The 15,975-nt window shown below is 45.2% G+C and overlaps 1 protein-coding gene and 2 long non-coding RNA genes across 3 annotated transcripts in view; 2 read left to right on the top strand and 1 right to left on the bottom strand.

Annotated features, from left to right (window-relative positions):
- LOC310831412 overlaps window positions 1-15,975 on the top strand; it is a 149,583-nt gene that overhangs the window by 98,808 nt on the left and 34,800 nt on the right. The window lies entirely within an intron of this gene.
- BHLHA15 (basic helix-loop-helix family member a15) lies at window positions 293-9,627 on the top strand. Its single transcript, XM_083711890.1, has 2 exons — window positions 293-702; window positions 7,779-9,627. The coding sequence occupies exon 2, from the start codon at window positions 7,863-7,865 to the stop codon at window positions 8,385-8,387; it is 525 nt and encodes a 174-aa protein (XP_083568016.1). The 5' UTR covers window positions 293-702; window positions 7,779-7,862; the 3' UTR covers window positions 8,388-9,627.
- LOC310831360 lies at window positions 12,983-14,455 on the bottom strand. Its single transcript, XR_014557805.1, has 2 exons — window positions 13,413-14,455; window positions 12,983-13,033 (listed from the first exon to the last, which is right to left on the bottom strand). It is a non-coding gene; the product is annotated as an uncharacterized lncRNA (long non-coding RNA).

Here is a 15,975-nt window from a genome sequence, read left to right as displayed (position 1 = left end):
AACTCTGGGGTTGCGGCACTCATCTCGCTTTATTGGCCGAGGGAGCCAGCGTACAGCTTCCGGGTCATGTGGCCAGCATGACTAAGCCGCTTCTGGTGAACCAGAGCAGCGCACAGAAACGCCGTTTACCTTCCCGCCGGAGTGGTACCTATTTATCTACTTGCACTTTGACGTGCTTTCGAACTGCTAGGTTGGCAGGATATTACTGAATAGGACATCCCTATTTTCATTGGAGAAATGTTGGAGGGTTTGGTGTGTGTCAGGCTGACCTATCCCTGATTGCTTCACCTGGCTGGCTGAGAAACAAAAACGCATTTCATGGCTGTAAGGCCACCAGCCTCCCCCCTCTGCTGCCCACTCTCTCTTGTGCAGCAAACGGGGGGGGGGGTTGCCCATGTTGCTTCTGCGATCCCTGCCCACACTGCATAATCCTTGCTTAGCTTCAGCCGCATGGCGAAACACTCTTATAATTTCACAACTGCCACACACACCTCTTGGCTTATTTGCAAAAGACTTGACCGAGCCAAACTCCTCCTCTCTCACCTGTTTGTGCATTAAAGTGACGTGTCCTAGCCCCGGCAAGCAGTCTGCAAGAGGCAGAGGAATTCAAAGCACTTGCTTTCCTGCATGTGAGCACCTTGCTCACAGACCACACCAGCTTGGAGTTAAGGATGCTGCTGCTGTCATCTGCCCCATTGCTGGGTAGGTATCCGCCCCATATTTTATATTTTATTCAGAACCGCTCACAATCGAAAATCCTGGTGAAAAGACTGGAATCTGAACAGGAGAGCAATCAAGGGGGGTTTGTTGACACACATGCTCTTAAAACTATCAGTGCAAAACATTGCATTTTTTAAAAATCCATTCTTCTTTTAGAATGGGTCTTGTTCTGGATCAGGAACATCTTTTACTTGTCCTAAATTTGCCAGGGCTCAGTGTGTGGTGTAGCTAATTAAGAGTTTGGGACCAAAATCGCCAAGAAGCCTGAGCTGTCTCTCAGCCTAGCCTACCTCACAAGGTTGTTGTGATGACAAGTTATGGAGGTGCGAGCTATGCATGCGGCCCTTTGGCTCCTTGGGGAGGGGGAAGTGGAATGTGGACAGAATAGTGAGAAAGAAGAAGCTCTCAAGTATATAGCTTTTTGCTGGAGATCTGTGGAGATGCAGATGCAACAGCGTAAGGCCCCATCTACAGTGATACCTCGGGTTACAGACGCTTCAGGTTACAGACTCCACTAATTCAGAAATGGTACCTCAGGTTAAGAACGTTGCTTCAGGATGAGAACAGAAATTGTGCAGCAGCGCCGCAGCAGCAGCAGCAGCGGGAGGCCCCATTAGCTAAAGTGGTGCTTCAGGTTAAGAACAGTTTCAGGTTAAGAACGGACCTCCAGAACGAATTAAGTTCTTAACTCGAGGTACCACTGTACATGATTCATTTAAAGCAGTACCATACCACTTTAAATAATCATGGCTTCCTGCAAAGAATCCTGGGAACTGTAGTTTAAAGGTGCTGAGTGTTGTTCTGAGAGCCCTAGTAACCTCGCAGAGCTGTATTTCCCAGAGTGCCCTGGGAAGAGGCAATGATTCTTAAGCCACTCTGAGAAGTGTATTTCCACGAGGTGAATGGGGGTTTCCTAACAACACTTAACAACTCAGTTTCCCCCAGGATTATTTGGGGGGACCCTTGTAAAGTGGTCTGATGCTGCTTGGCATGTACAATGCATATGGGGACCTAAGTCATGAAAAGAGAGTACTGCTAGCATGGGGAAGGGCTCAGTGCTAGGACACCTGCTCTGCATGTAGAAGGCCAATAATTTAATTCCCCAGCATCTCCAAGTATGTTGAAGAATGTTCCCAGTCTGAAACTTTGGAGAGTCACTGCTAGTCATGTAGACAGTACTGAGCTCAATGGAGCCTTTGGTCTCATGTGGCGTAAGGCAGCTTCCTAAAGAGGGGAGAGAGGGCAGGAGACATGCCCAACGGACTCCCTGCGCCTTGTTCTGCCGCACCATGTGCACTCAGCAGGGAACTGCAGCCCAATGCAATTGCCTGTTGAACATAATTAATACATACTCGAGTATTTGCTGTGCTCATGTGTATTATTGAGGTACCAAGCCAGAATGGCTCAGTCGGTACAGCATGAGACTCTTCATCTCAGGGTTCTGGGTTCAAGTCCCGCATTCCTGCATTGCAGGGGGTTGGGCTAGATGACCCTTGTGGTCCCTTCCAACCCGACAGTTCTATGATTTTATGGTGCTGTTTGGAGATAAAGAATAAAGCTTGGAGGAGAGGGGCAGCGGACCCTAAGTTAAAAGCAACCTTGGAACAGTATGGGAAGATCTCCTATCCTTGGATAGCTGGGGTCGGATGCCTCCTGCAGCCAACTGCTTACCTTTGAGGACTTAGGAAGTGGACAGCATATGAACTTGCCTGCTTTGTTTTTGTTGCTGCTAGTATTTAATCAATCTCTGCTGGGTCAAATGGCTTAATCGCTCTGCTCTATATAGAGAATATATATAGCTTAGTTTCCCACCCTTAATGGCATTTTGCCTCTCAAAGAGGTTGAGCATGGTCTGAGTTAACCTCCTTGCCTAAAAACCTCACCTTGAATACACAACTGTTTGGATAACAGGAATCTGCCTTAATACCAAGTCAGAGCCATCCAACTCACTGTTGTCTACTGGCAGTGGCTTTCTAGGTGTTCAGACAGGGAGTCTCTCACAGCCTTACCTGGAGATGACCGGGATTGAACCTGGGACCTTCTGCATGTGGGGCAGATGTTCTACAGCTTAGCTACAGCCCTCCTCTCAAATATAGCTCCTTAGTGTTGGTTGTTGTTCAATGGTGAAGACCATTCTCTCCAACATGGATTCATATGTAGCAAATGTTTCCAGAGACCAAGCTTGGGTCATAGTAACTTGATGGCTCCATTGCTTCTAGAAATTATGAGCTAATCCATCTAGCTCTACCAATCTACCCCTTTTATGGATGCCGTTAGTATCATAGAAATAGAACTGGATCTAGACACAGCAGTGGGAAACCCACATCCCTCCAGAAGTTGTTGGACATTGTCCCATTGTTCCTGGCTGTTGGCCATGCTTGCTGAGCCTGGTGGAAGTCCAACCACATCCAGAGGGCCACAGGTTCCCCATCCCTGATCTAGAAAGTTGGTAATCTTTTTCTGTCTCAAGATTACTCAAGAAAGTCTGCAAAACGTTGAATTTGAGCTTTTCAGCTTCCAGTAGTCAGTCAGTCAGAGGCAGTCATGCTTCTGAGTACCAGCTGCTGGAAATTGCAAGAAGGGAGAGTGATCTGGTGATCACATCCTGCTTACGGGCTTCCCACAAGCATCTGGTTGGCCACTGTGAGGGCAGGATGCTGGACTAGATGGGCTATTGGCCTAATCCTCCAGACTCTTCTCATGTCCAGGTGTTGAATTAGAATTCTGAAATGCTGAACTGCTACTTGCATTTTTCTGCTATTGCAGTTTGCACCCAGGCAGAGGGAGGTTCTGGTGCTAATAATAATAATAATAATAATAATAATAATAATAATTTTATTATTTATACCCCGCCCATCTGGCTGAGTTTCCCCAGCCACTCTGGGCGGCTTCCAATCAAGTGTTAAAAATAATACAGCATTAAATATTAAAAACTTCCCTAAACAGGGCTGCCTTCAGATGTCTTTTAAAAAGAAGATAGCTGTGTATTTCCTTCACTTCTGAAGGGAGGGCGTTCCACAGGGCAGGCGCCACTACCGAGAAGGCCCTCTGTCTGGTTCCCTGTAACCTCACTTCTCGCAATGAGGGAACCGCCAGAAGGCCCTCAGTGCTGGATCTCAGTGTCCGGGCTGAACGATGGTGGTGGAGACGCTCCTTCAGGTATACAGGACCAAGGCCACTTAGGGCTTTAAAGGCCAGCACCAATACTTTGAATTGTGCTCAGAAACGTACTGGGAGCCAATGCAGATCTCTCAGGACCAGTGTTATGTGGTCCCAGCAGCCACTCACAGTCACCAGTCTAGCTGCCGCATTCTGGATTAATTGCAGTTTCCAGGTTACCTTCAATGGTAGCCCCACGTAGAGCATATTGCAGTAGTCCAAGCGGGAGATAACTAGAGCATGCACCACTCTGGCGAGACAGTCCTTCACAATGGAAATCAGCCATTATCAGATTTCCCCATCTCAGCTTGGGGTTCTTTATGGCAGGGATGGGAGGGAACTGGTTGCCCCCCTCCCAGTGTTCTTGCACTCCAACTCCCATCAGCCCCCACAAGCATGTCTAACAGTCAGGGATGAAGGGAGTTGCAGTCCAGAGATGCCTAGAGCATCCACAGGCTTCTCCATCCCTGGGTGAGAGTGGCGAGAGACTGGGAGGAGCAGATGTGGTCCAGCTCTCTGCTTGACCTTGAAGCTCACTGGGTGGTTCTTGGGCAATTGGGTATTTTCCAACCTCTTTTACTTTGCAGAGTTATGAGTGGGATAAATAGGTTGAGTCCAAGTGTGTTGCCTGAGCTCCCTTTGAGGAATGGCGGGTGCAGATGAGAAAGATAAACATTGGCTCTGCATCTATTGTCTGCCTGGAGGTGGGATAGACGACTCAGGGTCTGCAGTATTTTACTAGTATGGAACAGCTTTTTTTGCCTGGGCTCTCCCAGCTCTTTGCTGTCCTGGCTTTAAAGGGCTGGGAGACACAAGAGCATCAGTGGTACTGCTCCCAAGCAGGCAAGAGAGGGGGAGGTTGCCATTTTTAATACTCCATGCAAGAAATCCCTTCCATTTTTTTTTTATAATAATTTTTATTAAGGTTTTCCAAATTAAAACAAATCAAAACAAATTAAATCCAATCTATTGCCAATAACTAGGACTTCCCCTCCCTACCCCCTCTTGTGTTCCAAATCTTCCAAATAAGCAATTAAATTCAACAAATTCTTATCCCCAAGTTACACTCTTCATCAATAACCCAATTTATCCAAATTCTCATCCCCTAAGATCGATCTATACCCTTCCACGAGTTTCCCCCTTTCAAACATAGTACAGATGAAAATAAGATAAATATGAATAATAATTTTACAGCCTTTGGATTCCAATTTTCCCTCCCCTCTTTCCCCTTTGCGTTTCACCTATCCCTCCACTTCTAATATCTTCCTGGAGTTCCCACATTACACTATGTCCCTCCGGTTCTTTGCCAGTCTTTAATTACGGATATCCAATCGTAGAAGGAGTCTATCAAATAAGGGCCCATTTCTTCTATCCAGGTTTTTATATCCAGGAGTAAAAACTCCAATTTTGTATCCATAAGCTTGTCAAACCTGAATATCCCAAATGTTCCCCCAGTTCTGTCCAGTTCTTGTTGTTTCCTTGTTCTTATCAATCATTCTCCTCCTTTTTATTTCTCTGTTCTCCCACAGAAATGTTCTTTTTCCAAAAGTTTCTAGTGTCTCTGCAGAGGTTTGTTATTCATGGAGCAAAGCATTGCATCATGTTCCTTTCATTTTCCAACAAATAGTTCCATTGTTTCCTGTAGTGTGTAGACCTCTGTAGACAAAATAATGTTCCATTCCTGCAGTTTCCCAGGAGATTGAAAGTTCCATTCAGCTGTTCAGATTTCCTGTGAAAAACACATGCAATGTCCCTCGGCTCCTCTAGGTGGATTGCAGTAACAAAGTTCCCTTCCAGAATCACATCCACCAGACCAAGTAGCTTGTTGACCGATATTTAAAACAGTTTGTATTCAATTTGTAACAAATATAACCGGCAAAGTCCTCATAACAAAGTCTCTATTTTAATCTTCCTTTTTGACAGCTCTTTGACAGCTGTCAAAACCTCCATCACTTTTCTCCAGGCAGTTTCACGAATCGCTCCAGGGATTCCGGGGGGGTTGCTTTTTTTAAAACAATTCCACTTTTCTCCTCCAGCTCAATCTTATAATTTTCCCTCGCGAAGTTGCTGATTCGGCAAGATAAGGTTACACTCGATCTTAGTTGTCCAGTCCTTTGTTTTGGCTCTTCTACAATTTAGGGGTGGGCTGACTTCCTTTTTTCCACCTCCCCCGTTCGCTCCGAATTTTAAAAATTTATCCCCCTTTTTTTTTAGTCCATATTCCAATTACTCACGGGTTCTCCTTTAGAGCCGAATTTTCAATAGAAGAAGTCAGCGCTCTCCGCCGGATGGCATGCGGCTGCGCTCGGCAGGGATAGCAGAGAACTCAAAGCACCACGCTTCTCCCCGGCACCCGATCCGTAGCCTTTAAAAAGGCTCCTTCACGAGTCGGGAGAGCGCTAACGGTGCCAGCCGAGTCTCCATGTCCACGGCCTCAATCTGGCCGTGGTTTTTAAGGGTCCCCGCATCGCCGGTGCGGTAGGACCCAGCCCCTGCCAAGCCGGCTCCCTCCGGAGCTCGGAGGGAGCCCGCCATTCGGCGATGGCGCCGACCCGGAAGTCGCAAGAAATCCCTTCCAAATCAAAATACAAAGCATAGCAGGGGGACGTTCTATCCCAGCTCCCTCTCCCTGCTTTTATTAGTTTTCTAGCCTTGGGTTTAATATTTGCATTCTGCTTTTCCAACAACCAAGTTTAGCTCACAGCAGCAGCAAAACATTAAAAATTATATATCACTTCCACATTTGACAATAACGAGGATGTGAGTCTTTTCATGTCCTTCTCCCAGGCCAGTGGAATGCTGTGCCAAGAGGGGTTCAGCAGGCACCTTCTGTTTTGAGCGCTTGCTGAAAACTTCTCAGTTCCTTCAGGCCTGTGCAGGCAATTAATAATACACCTTCCCGCAATAGTGTGCCGATTTCTGATTTAAACTGCACAGTTTTATGTGTTGTTATTGTAAACTGGCTTTGATTCTTTTTTTATGGATACCAGTTTATATAAACAAATAATAGAAAAGGAATATACAATAAACATACACACACACATACATACACAAAGATGTGACTCCCCACTTATCTGGGGGTTACGTTCCAGGCCCCTACGTATAACTGAAATGCACATAAGTGGGGAGCACCCTGGAGACACCTTCATGCAGGAGTGCCAGCATGGCCCAGCAACCGTGGGTGCCCGGGGCTGTGGGTGCCATGCAGTGTGCATGGCTCTGGCATGGAAATTTGTGGGTGCCTGGCCCCTTCATGGGGAATTTTGTGGGTGCTTGGGTGCCCAGGGCCTCAGGGAGTTGGCACCTATGCCCTTATGGCTCATGAGGAGACCCTTCCCAGCGCCCAAAGAGGACATCCTCTTTGTGCTCCAGGGAGGGTCTCCTTGCATGCCAGTGGAGCATGCAGGCTTATCAGCTGATGTGCAGGAAAGCAGCGGCTGCTGTGCTACCCCACTTGTCAGCTGTTAGGCAGGGAGGCTGAGCAGTCTCAGCAAAGTCCTGCTGCGCCTCCAGCTTATGAGGAGACCCTCCCTGGACCCTGAAGAGGTCATCCTCCTCCGGTTCTGGGGAGGGTCTGTCCGTGAGCTACAGACTTTCCAGTTCTTTTGTGCCATTTCCAGGTTCCCTGCTCCACGTATGTGTGTAGTCAGGCACAAGTAGAGAGTTGCCTGCATATAACAACAAAAAGTGTGCTATAAATGCAGCCCACCCACCCACGCTTTTGCATTCCAAAAGTCAGATCCACCCTTGCAGTGACAATCCTTTCCACCAAACTCAGGACTCTACTGCCTCTATATCCTGAATATATAAACCCGACAGACCCCTGTTGAGTGACATCTGGTGAGAATGCATTTTCTGGCTCTGTCGGCAACTAATTTAGTGTCTTCTTTTTCAAACAGCCCTTTGGTTGGTGCCAGCAACATCTTCCACAAGGAAATAAACGCAAAAGATCTGGGAGCCGGTTTCCTGGCATCACACCGACAATGAAGGCCAAAAGCAAAGGTGCGAAACGTCGGCACGCGATGCCCGAAGACACCTTGCGTCAAGAGCCAGCCCCTGCCGGGGAGGAACTCGGGAAATGCTTGCGGCGCAAAGAGAAGAGGAACAACGAAGGCCAGAAGAGCCCTTCCGGGCCCGCGAAACTGCCTTGGGGAGGTAGCAAAGATAGGCGCTTGCGGAGGCTGGAGAGCAACGAACGGGAGCGGCAGCGCATGCACAAGCTCAATGCGGCCTTCCAGGCCTTGAGGGAGGTCATCCCCCATGTGAGGGCGGAGAACAAGCTCTCCAAAATCGAGACCCTCACCTTGGCCAAGAACTATATTAAGTCTCTCACCTCGACCATTCTCCGGATGTCCAACGGGCACATCCCTGCTGCTGAGGCCCCCGGTGCGGGCAGCAGGTCCAAACTGTACGAACACTACCAGCAGCACTGCGGGGAAGACGACGATCCCGCGGGGCAGCTGCAGAAGTATTCCACCCAGATCCACAGCTTCAGGCAAGGCAGCTAGAGGGTAGACAAGGGTCTTCCCTGGTTGTGTTTCCTGTTCCCGGGGAAAGCCCCAAAAGGGTCAACCAACAGCGTGGCGAAAGGATTTAGGGAAGGCTGCGTTTGCTCCCCTTTGTTTGTTTGAAAAGACCTGTGAATTCACACCAAACAATTCTGAGGCTGGATTCTGCAATGGACAAGTGGGTTCTGCAACCGAACACATTGCAAGACAAAAGCTCTCCTGTTCTCCAAGACACTCGCCGCCACCTCCATTCACAGATTTTCTTTGTTTTCTTTTCTAACTCAAATTCTGTGGTTTTTGAACATTCTCAGCCCTCACTGGAGTATAATTTTGGGGGGTGGGTGGGAGGTGGTCCCATTTAGGGGTTTTGGGCTGGATTATTATTATTATTTTGCATTTCAGCAAACCTTCTGAGCATGCCTACACACGAACATTTGGTGACATCACTTTTACCTCCGTGGTTCTGTTTTGGCAGTATTTTCATCTGCAGCCACTAACTGAGTTTGCCCTTTAAGGGAGTGTTTTCTAAATGCCTTAGGCACATCCAGAACTTTGAGCCTATCCATCTGTCCTAGAAACAATAGCAAAGACCCAAATAAATACATACACGAGAAGCGGCTGTATCAGGTTAGGAACTGTTTGTGCAGTGGACATTTGAGGTTCACAGTATCATAGAATTGTAGGGTTTGAAGGGACTCCAGCGGTCATCTAGTCCAACCCTCTACAGCGCGAGAATCACAGCTTAAGAAATCCCAGACAGATGGCTGTATAAAAACTTCCAGTGAAGGCAAAGCTACCACCTTCCAGTTGGTTTATCGTGCTAGGAATAAGTGCATGGAAGCTGCATTAGAGTGCGTATTTTTAAAAACTGTAATTTCCCTGTGTTGTATACACCTGTTCCTTTGGCCAATCTCTCTCTCTCCCTAAGCCAGCTTTTAGCTCATAGTCGTGTTTGCTTAGTTTTCAGCCGTTTTGGTGACATCTTCCTTTTTCTTAAAAACAAAGAGACTTGTTCTTATGGTGAACTTTTTAAAAACTGAAACGAAATCCCTTTTGTCCTGCCAAAAAAAGAAAAGGAAAAGAAGTCCAGGATGAATGCAACAGGCCCAGCCCAGAGAGGAGCTAAGAGCCCAGATCCAATCCCAGTTTAAAAAGATGTCCAGTGAGAATGAAGTTGGGATGCTTGAGACTTCAGAGAGCTCAGTGTGGACAAAAGAGGTCAGACAGAACACTGGTCTGACTCTATGTAAGGCAGTTTCACTTGTAGGATCTTCCATCCATAGAAACATGGAGTTGGAAAGGACCTTTGGGGGGTCATTTGCTCCACCCCCCCCCCCCCCGTGCTCAATGGATGATCTGTTTTGTAGGATACCATAGCAGCATCCTTGACAGATGGCCATTCAACCTCTCTCTTTTTTTATATAAGATATTTATTAAAATTTTTAGAGGTACAAAAAGAGAAAACAAAAAACATCATTTTAAACAAAAATAAGATAAAATACAAAAATGAAAAAATGAAAAGAAAAAAGAAAAAAGAAAAAGCAGGGAATTAAAATCCATTAAGCAAAAAGAAAAAAAAGGAAAAATACAACAAATCTTCCCATTACTTATCTTTCATTAGCTTATTTCCCTGACCTCCTCGCACCTCCCTTTTTTGTATTCTAGGTCAATTATCCATTTCAGCAAATCCTTTCCGTCTTTTCAAATTTTTTGTCCTGTAATTTATCTTGATATTAATATAACTTTACTTTCCCTCCTTTCACCAATTAGCAGTCTGTTTTTTCCTCAATCTTTGTAACATTTCTGCTAAAATCACATAAATTCATTCCAACATCATTCTAACATTCAGTAATTTTGCAATGTTTCTGTAAATAGTCTTTAAATTTCTTCCAATCTTCCTCCACCGACTCTTCTCCCTGGTCTTGGATTCTGCCAGATGCCTATTCAATCTCTGGGGTAGCTTGGAACGCAGGTGGTCCCGGGTTCCTTGGAAAGCCTCTGCCAGTCAGTGTAGACAATACTGGTTTGACTCAGCAGAAGGCAGGACCCTATGCTTCTGTGCTTGGACACATCCAAAGAAGAGCCTGCCACCTCCTGAGCCCACTGTCAAAAATCTCTTTAAGCTGCCTTAAAAACCAGTTATGACCATTGACCAGTGTAGCTCTGTGTGGTCTACCCAGTGTTTTTAACAAGGGTCTATCCCCACCATGCTTAGAAATGCTGATGTCTGAGCCTGGAACCTTCTGCACGCTAAGCATGTGTTCTCCTGCTGAGTTTTGCATACAATGTTAACTGAATTAAAGCAACCAGGACCTTAACAGCGGGTTTTATCTGCCCTGCGGTCGGTTTGTGATGCTAGATAGGCCTTTTGTACTTACCTGTGTACAGCACCTAGCACGACTTAAGTCCTGAAAGTACAAGGTGCTCCCCTGTTTATAAACTGTAGGTGATGGTAAATAATGCTAACTAGCGTTTTCTTGCAGCTTCTGTGATCAGAATAGGAATGGGGAATCAAGGGTGTGATTAATTAAGCTAATTCTGAGCCACTGTTGTCAAAGAAAATAAAGCCCTTTGTACTGTGAAGCATAATAAAAGGATGAAAGGAATTATTAAATCAAGAATCGGTTTTGTTTTCTTCTTGTTTTTAACTTGCCATCGCTCTTTTCCCGAGTTAACTTTGGATTCAAACTCTGTACCAGTGTGGATAACAGAAAAGGTTTATAGGCAGCTCTCCTTGCAAGTCCAAGCGGGATCTTCTCTAGTCCAGGGATGGGGAAGCAGTGGTCCTCCAGAGTCTACTGGACTACAAGTCCCATCATCTGGGGCTAACAGGAGTTGGAGCAGGATCCTTGCACCCCCACACACACACTGCTGCTAGGAATGGGTAAATTTGTCGGTTTGGGTTTCTCTCAGTAACTGATTTTCCCCCACATCCATATAATTTTTTTTTAAAAAGTTTTTATTAAAATTTGGAAGAGAGATTAATGTCAGATATATTTTTTATGAAAATATATATATATATATATATATATATATGCAGGTTTTGGTGTCCTCGGGTGTCTTCCCGTGTAAAAGTTGGGGTGTCTAGGCGACGTTTCGACGAGGTCTCACTCGTCATCTTCAGGCTGGTGCTTTCGGCTTCTTGTTACTGGAACAGAGCGGGATCTCAATGTTTGAGTTCCTATAAATACTGTAGAGGGGGTGTGGTGTCTAGCCTCCAATGTTCTGGGCAGAGAGGAAGTTCCCAGGCTAGTGTGCCTTTTCTTCTTTTGTTCCTTAATTACTTGAGAGATACCTTGAGTGATTTCTTGAGTGATATCCTGAGTACCACTTAGGTGGGTCATTAGGTGTGGATTAGTTGCTAAAGTCTTTGTGTCTTGACCTCTTGAACTTTGTGAAGAGTTTTCAGCCATCTTCTCAGGAAAACTCTTCACAAGGACACCAAAACCTGCATTCCTGTACCCGTGAAAATCTACGAAAGCATATATATATATATATATATATATATATATATATATATATGATGAATATTTTAATGAATTTTTTATGAATATATATATACCGTATATATTATTTTTTTATGAAAGGTGGAGGGCACAAGGAGAAGGGGACGACAGAGGGTGAGATGGTTGGACAGTGTTCTCAAAGCTACCAACATGAGTTTGACCAAACTGCGGGAGGCAGTGGAAAACAGGAGTGCCTGGCGTGGTCTGGTCCATGGGGTCACGAAGAGTAGGACATGACTAAACGACTAAACAACAACAACAATATTTTGATCAAGACAAAAAAGCTAATCTAAACAAAAAAACACACCAGAAAGAGAAAAGGGGAAAACAGATGATGAGGGGGGGGGGGGGAAAGAAATAAAGAGAAATAAAGGAAAAGGAAAAGAGAACTTCTGGTTCTTCATTTGTCAGCTATATGTATTAGTGGTAATAATAATAATAATAATAATAATAATAATAATAATAATAATAATAAAAAATATGTCACCATCTGACTGTGTTGCCCAAGTCACTTTGGGTAGCTTCCAACAAATTAAAACACATCCACTTGCTCACAAATTTATTGGCAGCTGCACGAATTATGATAGCTAGGAAATGGAAGGGGCAAGGAGATTATAAAATGGAAGACCAGTATAAAGAGTTGTGGGATATAACTATTAATGATAAATTAACATGTGCCATTAAGGTAAGACGGGGAGTGTGCAGGAGAAATGATTATGAGGAGATATGGAAAGTGTTTGTAGAATTCGTACTGTTAAAAAGGAAAGGGGTCAAACCATTGCAAGAGGTGTTGAAATTTTGGGAGGTTGGATAGGTACAATGGAACGGTCTCGGTGGTGGGGTGTACATTTTTATTCTTCTTTATTTATGATCATTACCTTGTCAAAAGAAAAAATAAAATTTAAAAAATGTAAAAGAAAAAGAGAAACACATCCATATGTTTACTGAAAATTCGCAATCCTTTTTGTTCCAATTTCTCCTTACATTCATGTTTTGGTAAAGCAATATCCCTTAGTGCTGCTGTTGTTACATGCCACCCTGACCTCCGAGTGATGAGAGTCTCTCTCCAAAGGTTCCCACACTTAGCCAGGAATGAAGCTAAGTGAGACTATGGAGTCTTTGGAACATATGGTTCTATTTCTATATGAGCATGGGAGGGGGAGACTAACAGCATTATCCCCCCAAACAGATCTGGCTCCCCCAAAGTCCAGTGCAGAGCAGCACAGAACTAAACCTCTCTCTGTTGTGTGGAGCTTCTCACGTTCAAGTTTCCAGCTTTCTCTCTCAGACAACCCTGCAGCCCAGTCTCCTTTGGTTTATTGCTCTCCACCACTTAGCTGTAGCTGTTTCAGGTTTGAAAGGGGCACTGAGTACCATCTGGAATGACCCTTAGTGATACCAAGCACATCAGCAAGATTTTTACAATTTTCATTTGGTACAACCAATGTATTGTAATGGTGTCTTGCGGGAAAGTACGGAATGCAAATGTGTGTGCGCGCACACACACACACACACACACGTACAAACACATGCACACACATTTTACTGCAGTCCATGGAAAGTCAAACACAAGGCTCAACCAATTATGAAACACTTTAATTGCAGAGTAAACAAACATGGGCTTCTTTTGAGGAAGAGAGGGCAGCTCTGCACGCAGCTGTTATTTTGACGTGAAAGCTCCTCGGTTGAAAACCAAACTGGGATTGGATCTGCGGTTGAGCCTGCAGCCTAATACATTTACCCTGGCTCTCTGCCTCATTACAGTGGTACCTCAGGTTAAGTACTTAATTCGTTCCGGAGGTCCGTTCTTAACCTGAAACTGTTCTTAACCTGAAGCACCACTTTAGCTAATGGGGCCTCCTGCTGCCACCGCACGATTTCTGTTCTCATCCTGAAGCAAAGTTCTTAAGCTGAAGCACTATTTCTGGGTTAGCAGAGTCTGTAACCTGAAGCGTATGTAACCTGATGCATATGTAACCCAAGGTACCACTGTATATGACTTTGTGAATGGGTTTGTCATATTCATACATTAATGCATCCCAGGGGTCGGCAGCCTAAGGCCCGTGGGCCGGATGTGGCTCAATTGCCTTCTAAATCCGGCCCGCAGACGGCCCGGGAATCAGCGTGTTTTTACAAGAGTAGAATGTGTCCTTTTATTTAAAATGCATCTCTGGGTTGTTTGTGGGGCACAGGAATTCGTTCATCCCCCCCCCCAAAAAAAAATATAGTCCGGCCCACCACATGGTCTGAGGAACAGTGGACCAGCCCACGGCTGAAAAAGGTTGCTGACCCTGGTCTAGTCCAACCTTCTGCAATACCTTACCATCAATAGCTGCTGGGGTTTTTCCTCAGCACTTCCATTAATACCATCTTCCTACCCCCAAAAAATTCTGCTGCCCAGTTAATTAGGAAGGACCTCTTTAGCCTATCTGATACTGTTTTGAAAATAAGTAAGATGTACCAATGTCCCACAGGCACATATCTGTGCACTGACGACCCCATCATCTGTGGAATGGGTGCAGGATGCAGCCCCTATTTGCATAAGATAATACAAAGAATCTCTCGCACCGATGCCGCTTATGAGAAGCAGAAGCTGGGAGAGACATAATGTTTGTTCCATTGCGAAGGAAAAGGAAATTGTGAAAAAGGCGTATTCCCTGCTAGGGATGATTAGGAATTGCAAGTAAAACTGCGGCTTTCATAATGCCGTTATACAAATCTTTGGGGTGACTGCGTTGGGAACAGGGCATATACTTCTGGTCACTACACCCCCCAAAATGGGTATTGTGGAGTTGGGGAAATGTCCAGCAAAGCACAGTGAAAATTACCCCGGAGATTAAGATGACCCAGGAGATACTACTACAACTACTACTACTACTAATAATAATACAGGAGATACTACTACTACTACTACTACTACTACTACTACTACTACTTTTTATTTATACCCCGCCCTCCTCTGCCAGGACCAGGCTCAGGCCGGCTAACAACCAATAATAAAAACAGGTTGATTGAAATACAACTTAAAAAACAAGATTAAAATACAACACTAAAACATTAAAATGCAGCCTCATCACAGGAGGAGAAAGGAAAAAAGAAAGAAAGAAAGAAAGGGAGGGAGGGAGTCAAATTGATTCTAAGCCAAAGGCCAGGCGGAACAATAAATGCTTGAAGCATTTAGGACTTTTTGATTTAGAGCAAATGCTCTCAATCGACATGTATGATATTATGCATTGCATGGTGAAAGAGGATAGAGACAGGTTTTTTCTCTGTGTCCCATAACACCATAACATGTGAACACCCAGTGAAGATGAACGTTGAGTCAGGACAGCCAAAATAATGTACTTCTTCATGCAGTGCTTAGTTAAACTGTGGAACTCACTCCCACTGCAGACAGTGAAGGCCCTTAACTTGGATGGATTTAAAAGATTTGACAGATTTGCGGAGGAGAATGTTATCAGTGACTGTGAGCCACAACGGCTATGGTCTGCCTCCACGAGTTGCTGGAAACTGCAGGCGGGGAAAGTGCTCTTGCATTTGGATCTTGCTTGTGGCCGGTCATCGTGAGAAGAGGATGCTGGAGTAGACAAGCCATTAGCCTGGGCCAGTCTCCAATGTTGGTCCAACTCAGAGCCCACCCATTGGAATTGACACAACGAACTTAGTGCCATGAACTACAATGGGTCTATCTCTGAGTAGAAGTCAGTTGGTGTCAGGCGTGGAGAGTCCTCCCTTCCCTTCCGTAACTTCCAAAGTAAGAATTAATGAGCAGTTGATAAATTTATAGTCCTTTTATTACAGCGTCATGTTGCAAACACAAATACTCAGCTCTTCGCAAGGAGGCCGGTTGGCTGGTCTAATCCTCCTTTCGGCTTCTGTAGCATTTTGGGCGCTAATGGGAAGTTCCTCCTTCCCTCTGACTGCTCTCTGATGTGTTCAGACCTCTGGGGATGGGGTCCCCCATGCTCTCAAGTGCCATCTCAACTAGCTGCCCCCTACCTTCTGGTTCTGTTGTCATTATCTCGTAACTGGGTAACTCCTCCTTTAGCTGTTCAGCTTCTCTCTCTCTCTCTCTCTCTCTC

This window comes from Podarcis gaigeae (genome assembly GCF_964106915.1).
Source record: "Podarcis gaigeae genome assembly, chromosome: 14".
Taxonomy (NCBI): domain Eukaryota; kingdom Metazoa; phylum Chordata; class Lepidosauria; order Squamata; family Lacertidae; genus Podarcis; species Podarcis gaigeae.
The sequence above is the reverse complement of the archived record's forward strand: the minus strand, read 5'-3'. Positions and strand labels throughout refer to the sequence as shown.

Excerpts from the sequence above, each read along its gene's own strand:
- BHLHA15 (XM_083711890.1), top strand. The coding sequence starts at position 7,863 with ATGAAGGCCAAAAGCAAAGGTGCGAAACGTCGGCACGCGATGCCCGAA.